This window comes from Leuciscus leuciscus (genome assembly GCF_965113295.1).
Source record: "Leuciscus leuciscus genome assembly, chromosome: 16".
Taxonomy (NCBI): domain Eukaryota; kingdom Metazoa; phylum Chordata; class Actinopteri; order Cypriniformes; family Leuciscidae; genus Leuciscus; species Leuciscus leuciscus.
Genome location: NC_138740.1, coordinates 27,421,710 through 27,437,371, shown reverse-complemented (window position 1 = coordinate 27,437,371; position 15,662 = coordinate 27,421,710). Strand labels below are relative to the sequence as shown.

Sequence of the window (15,662 nt, the reverse complement as noted above, 5' to 3'; positions counted from 1 at the left end):
AGATATCCATGTCTTTCTTTCCTCAGTGGAAGAGAAATTATGTTTTTTGAGGAAAACATTTCTGGATTTTTCTCCTAACAATGGACTTCATTGGTTACCATCGTTTTAAAGTCCAAATCAATGCAGTTTCAAAAGTCTTTGAAGTGTTTAAACGGGCTGTACGCGAAGAAGAGGTTGTTTTCTAGCGAACCGATAGGTCATTTTCATTTAAAAAAAAAATCATTTATAGACTTTTTACCTTCAATAGTTCGGATTGAGCTGATCAACAAACGGACAGGGAACTACGTCATCACGTTGAAAGGTCACGCCGGCGCCGGCAGAAGTACCGCCCCACTGTTTACAATGTGACCGTACGTAGTAGGATAGTTCAAATAGTATAGTTTCAGGGCTCCAGACTGCGACCAAATGGTCGCATTTTACGACCAAAATTTTAGAGTGTGCGACTGAATTTTTCATCCAGTCGCACATGTGCGACCAGTAAATTTGTTTTGTTTTTACACGTTAAACGGAAGGGGCGCGTCAATGAATCCGGAATGTGTGGCAGGCCAATGAGTGTGAGAAGAATTGGGAATGGCAACTGTAACTGGCTAATGTGTGGAGGGGGAGGGTCCTAGAGATAATCGAGCGCGCGTAAACGTCCGTGGGAAGGAGACGGAGACAAATATCAATGTCACAGACACAGCCGGATGATGATTCAGAATCAGAGGTTTGTGAGGTGATAAAGGCCCGAACCCACCATTTTCGGGAAGACTGGCTGCGAAAATTCAGCTGGTTGAGGTACTGTAAGGAGACGAACTTAATGAACTGCGAATGTTGCAGTCGCTACCCCAGAACTGCGGGGAAAACGAAGTTTGCAGACAGTGCAGGCACTTCGCAGTTTAAACACAATATGCTAGTTAGACACATTCTCAGCCTCAAGCATAGAGTATGCCGTGACATGTTAATAAATCAAAACAAAATGAAAGCGGAAAAAAACTGCGCTACTCATTTCTGCGTCACGGACCGTTTAATAGTTCGAACCAATAATAGACAGTGCAGAGCTTCTCTCGCCAGTCGCGGGCGGATCTCGATCACGCAACACTGTTACATCGTGGACATCCAGTGAAGAAATCCATTGAGTTCGCGACAGAATTAATAACATCGTTGCGAGATCCAGTGAGAAACATTCAGATTCAACGCAGAATTCTCTGTTATAAACCATATCAGATCAAACAGCGCTAACGTGGAAACCAGGAGAAACATGTGCCATGAACGAACAAGTTATAGAAGGCTTTAGGTCCACAGATCAGCAACATTCACCATGGATTTAATGTAGTAACACTAACTGTAACGGTATACTGTGGTTATAACAGTAGCCTACACATATCTTTTTCCAGCACTTCAAAACTATAATATCATATTTAAATGTTATTTTTAATGTGTTGACCAAAACATTTTTTGTTCAACCTTTAAAGATTGTCTCTATTTATAAAACTAAAAGTTTCAAGAAGTAGGAAAACTCACACTTATTTAAAAAAATAAATTAAATTACCATTGTAAACATAGCTGCTGAGGGAGCTTATTGGCTATTTTCAATCCCTAATATCTATTTTGTCACTCATTTTGCTATTGAATTAATATTAAGACATTATGAATGATAATAGTTCAAGTTAATTTTATCTACACCTCAAATTAAGCTCAGTGCTTTGTCATCCCACAGTGCTACCAGATACTTTCTGTAGAACTTAGTGCCGCTGCCCTCAAATGTTAGTCTGGAGCCCTGTGAACTTAAAATAAAACTGCACATTGTAATTTCTGTACGTTAAGTCTATTTATTATCAAAGCATTTGTCAGTAATACAGTTATTTTTGGGGGAAATGTGAATAATTGCATTGCAAGGTGATTTAAGATGTGCCCCTAAATTTTCTGCTTGCGCTCCTAAAATTTTAAGTCAGGGGCTACAGCGCTCCTAATAAAAAAAGTTAGTCTGGAGCCCTGAGTTTGCTATTATATATATAGTAATAGTATTCAGTGAATATGAATATGAATAGTATATGAATAACATTCTGATGAATATGAATAGTAGTTCAAATAGTATTGCCGGCGCCGGCGTGAACTTTCAACGTGATGACGTAGTTCCCTGTCCATTTGTTGATCAGCTCAATCCGAAATATTGAAGATAAAAAGTCTTCAGCTGTGATCGCGTACAGCCCGTTTAAACGCTTCAAAGACTTTTGAAACTGCATTGATTTGGACTTAAAAACGATGGTAACCAATGAAGTCCATTGTTAGAAGAAAAATCCAGAAATGTTTTCCTCAAAAAACATAATTTCTCTTCCACTGAGGAAAGAAAGACATGTATATCTTGGATGGCATTGGGGTGAGTAAATTATTAGGAAATTTTCATTTTGGGGTGAACTAATCCTTTAAATAAACATCAGACTGAATATTACGATATATATTTTTGTATAATCACAACATGCTCACTTTACAAATTAACAAAGTGTTCTCTTTCACTCAGTCTATATGCAAAGGGTTTGATGTGTCCTAATGTTTAGAAGAAATCAACATCATCACAAACAATCAAAAACAAAAAAGGATTTATCACAATGTCTGAATAAAAAGTCCATATTTCAGCACATATTCTTCGAAGTGACCTATACATTAGAATGCAAAAGAAAATAAACAAAGCCTTGTGTTCAGTTGGTTCTGCGTCTGAAGCAAACAATACTCTGAAACAGACTTCAAACGGAATCCACTAAACCAAACTGAATTCTCTCAGGGAGTTACTTTCACTTGAACAGCGACTTGCCTTTAAAGCGACAGCCACTCTGAATGCTGACTGCCACACGCTTTGGGAGTGGAGTGGTTTGGCTCTGAAGTGCAGGTGGGCAGGAGGAGAGTTCTGGAACGACACTAGTGGGCAAATGTCCTTACAAAGAGGTTGAGCACATCAATGACTGGCTTTGTAACAAAAACAGCACTGTGTGCTCTGAAAGAGAAAGGAACTTTTCAGAAATCTTTCAGAGAATTATTCAGCTGATCCAGGCCAACTAAAAAGAAAGCTGCATTTCTAAGTAAATTTGAGCATTGCAACACAAGACAGACAGACAGATCGACAATTCAGCAGACACAAAAAACAAAATGACAGAAAGACAGGCAGACACAAAAAACAAAATGACAGACAGACAGACAGATAGATAGAGAGAGAGAGAGAGAGAGAGAGAGAGAGAGAGAGAGAGAGAGAGAGAGAGAGAGAGAGAGAGAGAGAGAGAGAGTTCTCTTGTGTCTATAAGCAATGCATTGTGTCTTAGTCTGTGCATTAAATGTGTTGATGCATTACAACTGTGAAATCATATTTATGGGGGTATACAGTTCATCTGAGTTCAAGCAGGCTTGGGCCAATATACTGTAACATACACATATGAAAAACCCAAATGATCTCAGACTGAAATATTTAATAATGGAATATTGCAGTATTTACTATAAATGATTTATCCGTGCACATCATTATTTATTTATTTTGATTCATGTGCCCTCGTAATCTTTAATCAAAATAATTTCCCCTCCCACCTACAAGCAACATCTCTTCTCTGATGAAGTTTCTCTCTGTGCAGATGCAGGACAACCTGTCAATCACATGATATCACATAGCAAACCACAACCATTCAATGATCCAATCAATTCCAGATGGACAAAATTAAGTATTTTCTGGTTCACTTGATCTGAACTGAGTTTGGTTCATTTAAAATGCACTATCTGTGAAAACACCCTATGATCTGAACACGTGCAACAGAAATGATCCAAGGCCTGGTTAATGAGCCCAAGCAGCTTTTCCTAATGAGAAGGACTGCAGAAAAAGTTGATGGGACTCTGTACATCAACACTTGAAAATATATGATAAAGCTGGCTGAAATGCTTTGGAGGAAATACATGATTTATAAAAGAAAAGAAAAGGGATTGAGTGAGTGAGTGAGGTCAAATAAACACATAAATTAATAAATAAACTTCTTTCTGCATATAGCAGCTTCTGTCTGTCAAGTTTACATCTTTGATTAGATTCTTAGGTTCAGAAATTGTGCCTCTACAATTCCCTTGCTCACTTTTCCTTAATACAAAATACATTTACTAGAGAGGTACAACATACAGTATATTCATATTTCTTTTCAGATAATATATCTTTAATTAAGTTCAATTTAATTTAGTGATGTTTATTCTTAAAAATCCAATGGAGAAAACTAAAATTAATTAAACAAAAATACTCCCCTACCACGCATTTATTTTTTAAGCATTGTAATAAAATTTTGCCTTGTGATACAGAGCCACTGAGACATGTAATTACAGTACATAAACTCAAACTCCTCCTTGTCATCACCCCTTCCCTCGGAAAAGATGTTAAATGTGTGTTTTTTTAGAGGGTTGTAAAACTATTGACCCTCATCTTGTACCATAATATTATTTTTGCACTAAGGGTAAATTTGAGCCTGTACATGTCACATTATCTTATAATATTAACATCTCTGTAAAAGGATATAGGATGTGTCTAAAACAGAGATTATATATATTTAGCATAATCCACTCTCATCCAGAGGATTTTAATTATGGGATAAACACTATCGGTCTTTGCACATGCCAAAATAAGCTCCTTACCAAGACACAAATTCTCCACTTTTCACAAGAAAGGTTTTATTTATTTATTCATTATTGTTTACAGCAAGACGCAAGAGCTGAGCTGTTATAGCTAATTAAAAATAAAAATATTAAAGTTATTCCTGCTCTTTATCTGGTTTATTCCAATCCAATTACAGATGTGTGGTTGTTTACATTTTCTTTCTAAAGCTGAGATGAACTGACTTTATCACATGTCTCTGTATCTATTCTAATCACAAAAAAATTTGCTTATATTTGTAGAAAAATAACTAAGCTGGCCTGGTATGTGTTTCCTATTACCATGTACCTCCTCGCGCACAAGAAGATTGCCCTGACTTTGAACACTGCAGACTGACAACAAAGAGAAACAATCAGACAGAAAAGAGGGAGACAGGTAGAGAGAGGAAGAGTAAGAGAGAAAGCAAAGACAGAAAGAGAAAGCTTCAGAGAGTTCTGAATATTTCACCCATCTTTCTTCTTTAAATATTGCCCTAAAACCAAAAGTGAACAATTGTGAAGCTGTAAAACAGAGGAATAGCGGGTTTATGAATGAATTATTATATTACAGACAGACCTTTCTCTCAAGCGGATTTTTGGCTGAGATGCAGTCGACAAGGGACGACAACACAGTCAGCTTTCGTCATCGCTAGTTCTTTTACGCCGGCTTGGTGCTGGTCACACCTTCAAGGAGCCTTTGCCAATCGGTTGTATCGAAAGAGACTGATTGATATTTCCTCATTAATATTCATGATTAATATTCATGTGATAAACTGCTTAAGTTTATAATGTGTCCATCCATCCTAACTGTCATTCCGATGGCCCTGCTGTAACCATAAATATTTTGGATGGTATGAACAACATGTTGTTTGGATCATACACAAATATGATTTTAAAAAAACACATCAGACAAGAAGGTCTTTGACAGCAACTGTGCAGTTCAACCTACTAGACTGACTTTTAATTAGTCGGGCCATTACAGCAAGGCACAGGCACACATAGCCAGTACATGGCTTCCTTCATCAAATACAAAGCGATCAAAGCCCGTGATGAAGAAAAGGGAAGAGATTATTCATTACCTTGTTTAGTCAATAAAACAAACCAGAACACTGCCCTCTGATCCATATTCATGAGAGGGAAATTTTTTACATTTTATACTTAGTATGAAGCTAAGGATACGAGGAATGTAAAAAGGAGTTTATTTTTCATCCAGATTGCAGGGTGTACTGTAAAAGAAAATGATGATTGCTATTGCTATAATAATACAAAATGACACCAAAAAATATGCGAATGCTTGTGCCTGGCTGCATACCGGAGACAAATACCACATTAGTCTCTGTGCAAACACATGATGTAGTAAAACGTTCATTTTACTTCTATTTAATTGCATAAGTTTACCATGCATTCAATTCTCAAACTAGTTCTCTCTCTCTCTCTCTCTCTCTCTCTCTCTCTCTCTCTCTCTCTCTCTCTCTCTCTCTCTCTCTCTCTCAAGGCAGAGACAACACTGTTACAATTGCAACACCCAGGAAGTGACATCATTTGGACCGTTTCTACAGCAGAGCATGAAGACAAAATAATCTCATTCCATCTTCTCTATACAAATATTGTCGTTTTGAAGCATTCATCAAGATTAACCATGCAACCAAAGATATTCTAAGAAGACTTATACGAAATATAAGTTCATCAATAACTGCAAACCAAATAGGTTCCAACCCAACTAGACCCTGCTGAGTGATAACTCAATTTAAACTAAATATGCAACCTTGTTTTTAAGTAATTTTTAGTTCTTGTTATATATATATTTTTTTTTTATGTTATCATTTTTGTGAAATGAAAAATTGTGATTTTTTTCTAGAAATGAATTTGCCTTTTTTTTCTTCTTTTTTTTTTGCAAGAAAAAAAAATCAGGCTTTAAACTGTAAACTATAATCAGAGATGTTCCAAATAATGCACACAATTTTTTTAAATAATCACATGCTTCATGTAATGATAAGAAATATTATATTTGGCATGAGTCCTAAAGCTGATTATCATAGGAAGTTCTTTTCACTGACCATTTGTTGGGGGGTGTCTTTCTTTTAAGAGCTTCAAGTGTAATTTTGTTATCCGAATGTGCCTGTAATTGTAAAGCCAAACCCATGCATATTTAAATGTGTGTTTCAATGGACAACACAAAGACACTTCCATGAAATAGAAAGTGGAGGTTCAACTACATTCAAAAACAAAGTCAGAAGAAGAGCAGGAAAAAACACAAGGGCGAATACGGTCATCGTTTGAATATCTGTCCCTCTGTGTTTTGTGCTCTCTCAACACTCCATGGCGAGGACAAAGAAGACTCAAAAGCAAAAAGAAAATACGTTTTTAATCTCAGGATTCGGAACAAAAAGGACACTACAGGAGAAAGACTGACTGAGAGATAAACAATAGATAATAATAACAAAAATGAAGGAAGTGAAAACAGGCATTTGAAATTTATGTTTTTCATTAACCACTCAGTGGGAAGATGCCACTACAGAAAAGTGAAGTGAACGAATGATTCAGCCCCCATGAGATGGCCTGCCAAAAACAGGGAGCTGGCAGGAGGAGATATAGCCAAAGGATTCAGCTCTATGCTCATTCTGCATCCTTGAACGACAGTGATGTAGTGCCCTCGTGAAAACACATATAGAATAAGATTCCTGCTAATTGGCCAGAGTGGGAACGTAGATCTGTGAAAATTCAAACCGAGGCTCGTAGAAGTTTCTTCTAGAATGTGTGTGTGGGTTTCATCCTCGCACACATCCCCTCAGATAATCATTTACTACTCTTTTCTGCTAGGCACAGAAACATAAATGGATTTTGATTCCATACAAGCAGAAAATGAAAGTAACAGAGGATGGGAAAAGAACCTGGAGCCTCTCTACGCTTATTATTCCTCAACTCTGAGTACGAATGCCAGATCGGAAACTTCTGCAGTTAATTTCAAATAGCCTACCAGATTTTGGTAATTAGAAATTTAATTTATTAATTATCTCTGCGGGTCTGTTGGGATGAAGCAGTGGGCTTATTGTGAAGTAATTGCTCACAGTTTAAGGTCCATTTCACAGCTGAGCAGCCTGCTAAACCCGCGAATGTAGCATCTACAACTTTTCCCTGTTTATGGCAGAACTGCATATTGGGAGGGATTAGCTAGAGGTCACAAGTGATGCTCATTATGGTAAACCAAACTGCCTGGGATTGATGATAAAAACACACACACACACACAACAGCTAACAAAACATTGAAAATGAGCACTTACGTACGCTTCAACTTAAAACAGTTGTGCAACTCCGATGTTTTATTTCTGTCAGCAAATAAGTATTTGATAAAGATGATTTGGACCTATAGTGGATGATCATTATGATGGTGCCATCCACTCTTCTTGTCAGGTTTATTCTGTGGGTTGTTAAAATGGCTGCTAAAATGGCACTGCTATTTATACTATAATGCCACTCAAGTGTACTGCAGCACTCCATTGTAACTTTCATGAACAAATCAATTCTTAAAAAAATCAGTTCATGTATATTTAAAAAGAAATATATTTAGCTGCAAGAAGCAATAAGCAGAATGTCCTAAAAATCTCAGATTCACTGAATGAATGGTTCATGAGAAGACAACCTTTAAAGGTTTTACTGTGTAAAATACTGAAGAAAAAAAGTCATGACAGAACTTTTGGATCCTTGAGGCAAATTGGTTCTCCATGAGGAGTGGGACTCTCGTATGAAGTCTCCGGCTCAAAGTAGTTGGTCTGACGTTTTGAATTGAGCAAATTTAACAGCCAGTTGCTAAGCATTCATCCAATGCATGCAATGTTTCCATCCAACCAAAAAGTACATAAAATGCAATTAGCAGACACTTTGCATATACAAAGTATAGTGAGTTTGCAGCATAAAGATAAAAAGTTATATCTGTTCAAAATGATGAAAAGTAACAATAAATGCAGCTGCAAGAAGCAGCAATTACTAGAATGCAAGTCTATGAAACTATAATATGGACTTTTTACAAGGCATCCATCCCAAAATAAATTGTTTTATTATACTTTAGATTATAGGGTCCAATTTAGTTGCTTATTAGCATGCATATTACTAGGATATTGGCTGTTTATTAGTACTTATAAAGCACATATTAATGCTTTATTCTGCATGACCATATTCTACATCCCTTAATCCTACCCAATATCTAAGCTTAACAACTACCTTACTAACTATTAATAAGCAGTAATTAGGAGTTTATTGAGGCAAAAGTTGTAGTTCAGAGTTTGTTAATAGTGAGAATTGGACCCTAAACCATAGTTTACTTCTTATTCTTTAAACCTGATAAGGCTGAAGTATTTTGTGGAGTTGACTCAAATTTGTTAAAAGTCCCTTAAATCAAACGGAATAGCGCAAATTGAATGGCTAATTTACTAGATAACCATATATCCAATCCATTCAGTGAGTAGACAAATACAATTACCCGTGGATCCTTAATGCACTCAAAGTTCGGTGACTTTTTGCCATATGGATAAAATGTTATACGGTCAAACTGAGAAAGACTAATAACAATATTAACAATTAAAGGCCAGAGCAAAAGTTTACATTGGATCCCAAATACTATTTTAATTTACTAATTAAGAAGCATTATATAATGCTTGATGATGTTAATTAAATGTAGCCTATTATAAATTGACAAATATAAAATATATTAGAAATGCTACACAAATTTCTGCACAGTGCACACCAAACGTCAGTAGCAGAGTGATTTATCCTGTTCATTCAGTGTTTCCATTGCGATTTAATGATGGCAGAGCTGTGACAAGTCCAGATGTCAAGTCCCACGTGAATTCTTTACAATGCTATACCAGCAGACCGTCTTCAGAATCCATCCCGCTGATGTTACACAAGAGTGTCTACATCACAATGACGGGCCAGATGGAAGAGAAAAACCGGTTTGGTTGAGGGCCAACAATGCTCACCTCCCACACTGGCTGAATGTGGTACTTGACTTCAGCATAACACTGGCATAAGAGCAGAGCACCATCCATCCAGATGACTGCAGGCCCCCAAAGAGAGATGAATGCCTCGGCTTCCAACAACAGTTGTTGCTTGTTCACTAAGCATGTGGGCTGTGAACTCAATAGTTTCGGATTCTCAAGTTTAGGGTGACACTGAGCAAGGTGTTTAAACACGTGCTGCAGCAGATGGCCTGTTCCCGCAGTTACGCAGTATTTTGTATAGGCTATAAAGCATGTCTTATAATCAAAATTTTGATTTGTAAATGAAATAATATAAAATAATACATATTGGCAACATTCACACTGTCAGTTTTGGGGATTTGGGACCTGACAGGTGTGAGTGAATGTCCCGTTCAAACAGCAATTTACAGTAGTGTCTCGAATAGGATACTGTTTGTAATAACGTGCAACAAGAGTTAAGCCCGTATTCTCTTACCAGTAACCATAGCGACAGTGACCAAAGTAATATCCAAGATGTCGACATCCATAAAACTGAAAACTCTTATCACTTTTAATATGACAAGAGTCCAATCAAGTTCATCCATCAAATCTAAATTTATATCTGGGTGGAGAGCGGAGCATTTGAGTCGCGACTCGCGAGTAGAACACAAAAATGACCGGAGCAGCTCCGGTGGAGAACAGGGACTGGATCTAAAACCTTCAGATGGCACTCAGCCCATATCTCTGTAAAACCACACATGAAAACCTGCAAAACACGGTGGAAAGGCGTTTGTGCAGGCAGAGCGGCTCTCTCGCACTGTATGACGTAGGCTAATAGACAACCAGAGGCTGAGGCGGCCTTTGCAATTCGGAGGCCCATCTCAAAGAAACGACTTCATTTATACTAAAATGGTAAACTGTCAGTAGGTGGCAGAAAATCATTGTCTTAAGTGACTCGTTTAGCCAATTATTGAGTAATGAAACTGAAACTGTTCCTCAGAGAACAGCAATGGCTCTACTGTTTGGAACTATTTAAAATCAATATAATATCACTGATATATGGGAAAACTGCACTCTTGCTAGCCTATAGCATAAAAAATATAAAAAACGTAGAGACATTTTTGCACCATATCTTGGATTTTGGTTTTGTTATTTAACCCTTAAAGACCGATACGGCCGCCCGCGGCATAAAATAACTATCGTTCTAAAATGTTTAATAACTTTTGAGTCGCTAATCCAATCTGTATGCTTTAAAATGCACCGTAAAGATGAGATTCTCAGCTTTCCTGTGTTATCACGGGTGTCTCTATTGGTCATTCAGTGGCTCCGTAGTGCCGGTGATTGCGTCATCAAAATCTGCAGCAGTGATTCGTCAAGGAAACACATGTGGTTTCTTTCTCTGAGCCAAACAGGAACGATTGTTGATGCTTATTCCCACCCCCATGCCCAGATTCATCCAAACGGTCATCAACTCAACCAACAAACATAGTGATTGGTGATTTTAACCATAGACATGTATAGAAAGGCTAGATGGCTCAAGGCGGAGTCAGCTGTGTCGTCACTTGGCGGCCATCTTAGGTCAGGAGACTGCGCTGCTGCTCCCTGCTGCTGTGGACGGAAGGTGAGTGACATACGCCAACTAAAATGCTCGTAACTTGCTGAATTCTTGACGGATTTACAAACGGTTTGGTTTATTACAAACCTTATTAACGTGGCTATGATTTGTGCTGATGCCGTTTGTGGCTATAATTTTTCACAAGTATGCAGTTAAATAGCCGCATCCCTGACGTTTATGACACACCAAGCCGTTTGAAAATCGGTTGAAAATTGAGCAAAATATAGTTATTTCAGCACTACATGCACAATAGACTTTAATGTTATAACTGGACGAGCAGTCCTGTCCTAAGATGGCCGCCGTGTGACGTCGTCGGGTCCCATTGGCTCTCAGCGCGGGTAAGCTATCTAGCCTTTCTATACATGTCTATGATTTTAACAACCAATCACGTTTCTTTATACATTTTTAACAAACGCAATGCATTGAAAACTACGCATGAAAACGTACTCGGTTACTAACGTAACCTCGGTTCTCTCTAGAAGAGGGAACGAGTACTGCGTAAGATATCTTACGCTAGGGGAAAATCCTTTTCCGCGAGATATTGAAGCCAAAAATTATCCTTAATTTTGTAATAATGCAAAACGCGTTGCAGCAGCAATGCAGACATAGGCGAGACAGCTCGCGCGCCTATTGGCTGCTCTGCGGCAACTGCAGCAGCCTATCGAGCGAGGCCTGGCGTGACGTCAGACCCAATCAGGGCACTTCGCGCCCGCTGCGTCACGTCCCGCCGAAATGGGCGTGGTCTAGGCCTATAAATATCGCTCGCAGGCAGCTATTATCTGGTTTTTCATCATCGAAGCAACCAGAGCGTGTGCATGCACGGCAAGATACGCAGTACTCGTTCCCTCTTCTAGAGAGAACCGAGGTTACGTTAGTAACCGAGTACGTTCTCTTACGAGAGGTCTCTCGTACTGCGTAAGATATCTTACGCTAGGGGACCCAATGTAAAACGCCGTGCATGCTGAGATCTGACACCAAAGACCCAAGGGCGAAAGCCCGGGGTACATATAGTGCACAATCACTCAGTGAACTCACAGAGAGTCCGGGAAGAAGGAGGGGTGCAGCCTCACTTTTCCACATAAAGTAGCGTCGATGGGACGCGAATTTCATCATACAGACAGGGCGGGGTACGGCCTGAACTGATGGGGAAAAATGTGGGTCTTACACAGTTTGCCCAGCTTTAAACTGTCGAACATTGAGCTGTGCTCAGCAAACGCAGCATTCTGAGCTGAACGCATCAGGTCAGATAATACTGGTAGTTTAGACCGACAGCAGCCTGGCCTGCAGGGCGGGAACCTCTAGGTTATAAAACCTTATAAATGTAGACGGGGAGGCCCAGCCTGCCGCCATACAAATATCTTGCAAGGCAATCCCACTTGACCAGGCCCACGAAGAGGCCATGCCTCTCGTGGAATGCGCTCTGACACCCAAAGGGCACTGCATGCCCTTGGAGGCGTATGCCAGCGCTATAGCATCAACTATCCATCTGGATAGGCTCTGTTTCGACGCGGCTAGTCCCTTAGAACGTCCGCTAAACGAAACAAAGAGCTGTTCCGTCTGTCTGAAAACAGACGAGCGAGACACATAAGCTCGTAATGCCCTGACTGGGCAAAGGAGGCTCGCGTCTCTTTCCTCATCAGGGACCGGTAGGGCTGACAGAGAGATAATCTGCGCCCTAAACGGTGTGTTGAGGGATTTTGGAACATAACCGTGCTTAGGTTTGAGTATAACTTTTGAGTCATTGGGCCCAAACTCTATGCACGCCGCGCTCACAGAGAGCGCGTGCAGATCCCCTATGCGCTTCACTGAAGCGAGAGCCAGCAAAAACACCGTTTTGAAAGACAGGTGTTTCAAATCGATTGACTGTAAAGGCTCAAATGGCGCACCTTTCATGGCTTCCAGAACCGTAGAAAGGTCCCATACGGGGACTGAGGGAGGTCTGGGAGGATTCAGTCTCTTAGCTCCTCTAAGGAAGCGGATGACTAAATCGTTCCTTCCTATTGACTGACCAAGCGTTGTTTCTGAGAACGCTGCTATAGCCGCCACATAAACTTTGAGCGTGGAGGGGGCCCTGCCCCCATCCAACAGCTCTTGTAGGAAGGAAAACACCTCCGTCACATCACAGTTTGTGGGTGACACACCACGGGCTGTGCACCAGCCCGAAAACACTGACCATTTCGAAGAATAGAGTCGTCTTGTAGACGGAGCTCTAGCCTGCGTGATCGTGTTTAATACTCCTTTAGGGAGTCCAACATGTACCCGTTGATGGCCCAGACATGAAGGGACCATAGTTCCGGGTGAGGATGCCAGATCGAGCCGCGGGCCTGTGAGAGGAGATCTCTCCTCACTGGTACTGGCCACGGGGCAGTACTTGCTAACTGCATCACGGCTGGGAACCAAGGTTGGTTTTTCCAGAACGGTGCTACCAGCAGTACTGAGCATCCTTCTTCCCTGATCCGTTCTATCACCTGAGGCAGGAGAGAGACGGGGGGAAAAGCATAGAGCGGGCGGCGGGGCCACACATGGGCCAGCGCGCTCCTGCTCTTGGAGAAAAATTCTTGACAGTGAGCGTTTTCTTGAGACGCAAACAGGTCCACTTCCGCTCTGCCGAATTTCTTCCACAGCAGTTGGACTGTCTGTGGGTGTAGAGACCATTCGCCTGCCGGAACATTGTTCCTGGACAGTCTGTCTGGTCCTATATTCATGATCCCTGGCACGTGCGCTGCTCTGAGCGAGCGCAGGTTGCACTGAGCCCATACCAGGAGGCGTTCTGCCAGCCTGTACAGTTTCTCGGATCTGATGCCGCCCTGGCGATTTATGTAGGACACCACAGACATGTTGTCCGAACGGACAAAGACGTGGTGACCTTTTATTTGGGGACAAAAACGCGTCAGCGCGTTGTCTACTGCCAGCATTTCGAGGCAGTTTATGTGCAGGAGCTTCTCCCGTTCTGACCACTGGCCGAAGAACGGTCTGCCCTCGAGCAGCGCTCCCCATCCCGAGGTGGACGCGTCCGTGGACACCACTTTCACCCTCGAGGAAGTCCCCAGGCTTACACCTGATTGGTACCAGTCGTTCGCTTTCCAGGGTTTCAGAGCTGTAACGCATTTCTGATTGACCCTGAGGCGAAGCAAACCGGGTGCCCACGCTTCGCGTGGGACTCGCGCTTTCAGCCAAAACTGCAGCGGGCGCATGCGGAGCAGACCCAGCTGGAGCACTGACGATGCTGAGGCCATGAGACCTAGCATCTTCTGAAATCTCTTGAGCGGGACAGACGCGCCGCAGCGAAAAGAGTTCGCTGTGCGTCGAATGTCTACCGCGCGCTGTTGTGATAGTCGCGCTATCATGGATAGTGAGTCCAGTTCTGTGCCCAGGAAAGATATTTTCTGACTGGGTGACAGGGAGCTCTTCGCCCAATTGACACTCAGACCCAAATCCTCGAGGTGATCGAGTAAAATGGTCGTGTGTTCTATGAGCACTGCGCGAGATTGCGCTAGAATCAGCCAATCGTCCAAATAGTTCAGCACTCGCATGCCTCTCATTCTGAGGGGTGCGAGCGCCGCATCCATGCACTTCGTAAATGTACGGGGTGCTAGGGACAAACCGAACGGCAGGACTGTGTACTGATATGCCTGGCCCTCGAAGGCGAATCTCAAATATCGCCTGTGACGTGACGCTATCTGTATTTGAAAATACGCGTCTTTCAGATCTATTGACACAAACCAATCTCCTTGGCGAATCTGCACAAGGATTTGCCTGGTCGTGAGCATCCTGAACTGTCGCTTCACAAGCACTTTGTTCAGTTGCCTTAGATCTAGTATGGGTCTGAGACCCCCGTCTTTTTTCGGTACCAGGAAGTATCTGCTGTATAGCCCTCCCTCGCTCTGATCTTGAGAGAGAGGTTCTATGGCCCCTTTGCTCAATAGTTTCGTCACTTCGGCTCGAAGTAGATGTGCTACTTCTGTTTTTACCGTGGTCTCGACGCGCGCCACATAGCGGCGAGGGCGTCGGCGAAACTGCAGCGAATAGCCTCTTTCTATAATGTTCAGCACCCACTTCGAAACCCCGGGTAGCTTTGCCCATGCGTCTGCATGGATAGCTAGGGGTCGAATACGAAGCGCGCTCCGCTCGCTCAGCGATGGAGAAGCTTCGGTGTGCTGTAACACAAGCGTGTCGCTCGTGACATTTGAGGCATGGGGCGCGCTGATGACAGCGGGCAGATTGCCCGCGCTCGACTCCTCTGCGGTGGTTAACCGCGAGGGGGAGGGCTGGGCGGTTCCCGTGGGAACTGTCATGTCTATGTGTGGATGTGGGCGCGGGACAGCGGGCACATTTATCACACCGAAAGCATCGTTCGCTTGCGTGAAGCGAGTGCACGTTGGTTTCGTTTTTACAGAAACCGTGAGACATGCATAACGTGGTGTTAGTGGGCACATTCACCATGTTTGAAGCGCAATCGGTCTGAG

At 41.7% G+C, this 15,662-nt stretch overlaps 1 protein-coding gene across 1 annotated transcript; it reads right to left on the bottom strand.

Annotated features, from left to right (window-relative positions):
* Window positions 1–449: 449 nt before the first annotated feature.
* LOC309477090 (uncharacterized protein) lies at window positions 450–15,056 on the bottom strand. The gene is made up of 2 exons (XM_082140238.1): window positions 11,630–15,056; window positions 450–1,983 (listed from the first exon to the last, which is right to left on the bottom strand). Exon 1 carries the CDS (start codon window positions 14,302–14,304, stop codon window positions 12,457–12,459), a length of 1,848 nt encoding a protein of 615 aa, XP_081996364.1. The 5' UTR covers window positions 14,305–15,056; the 3' UTR covers window positions 450–1,983; window positions 11,630–12,456.
* Window positions 15,057–15,662: the final 606 nt, after the last annotated feature.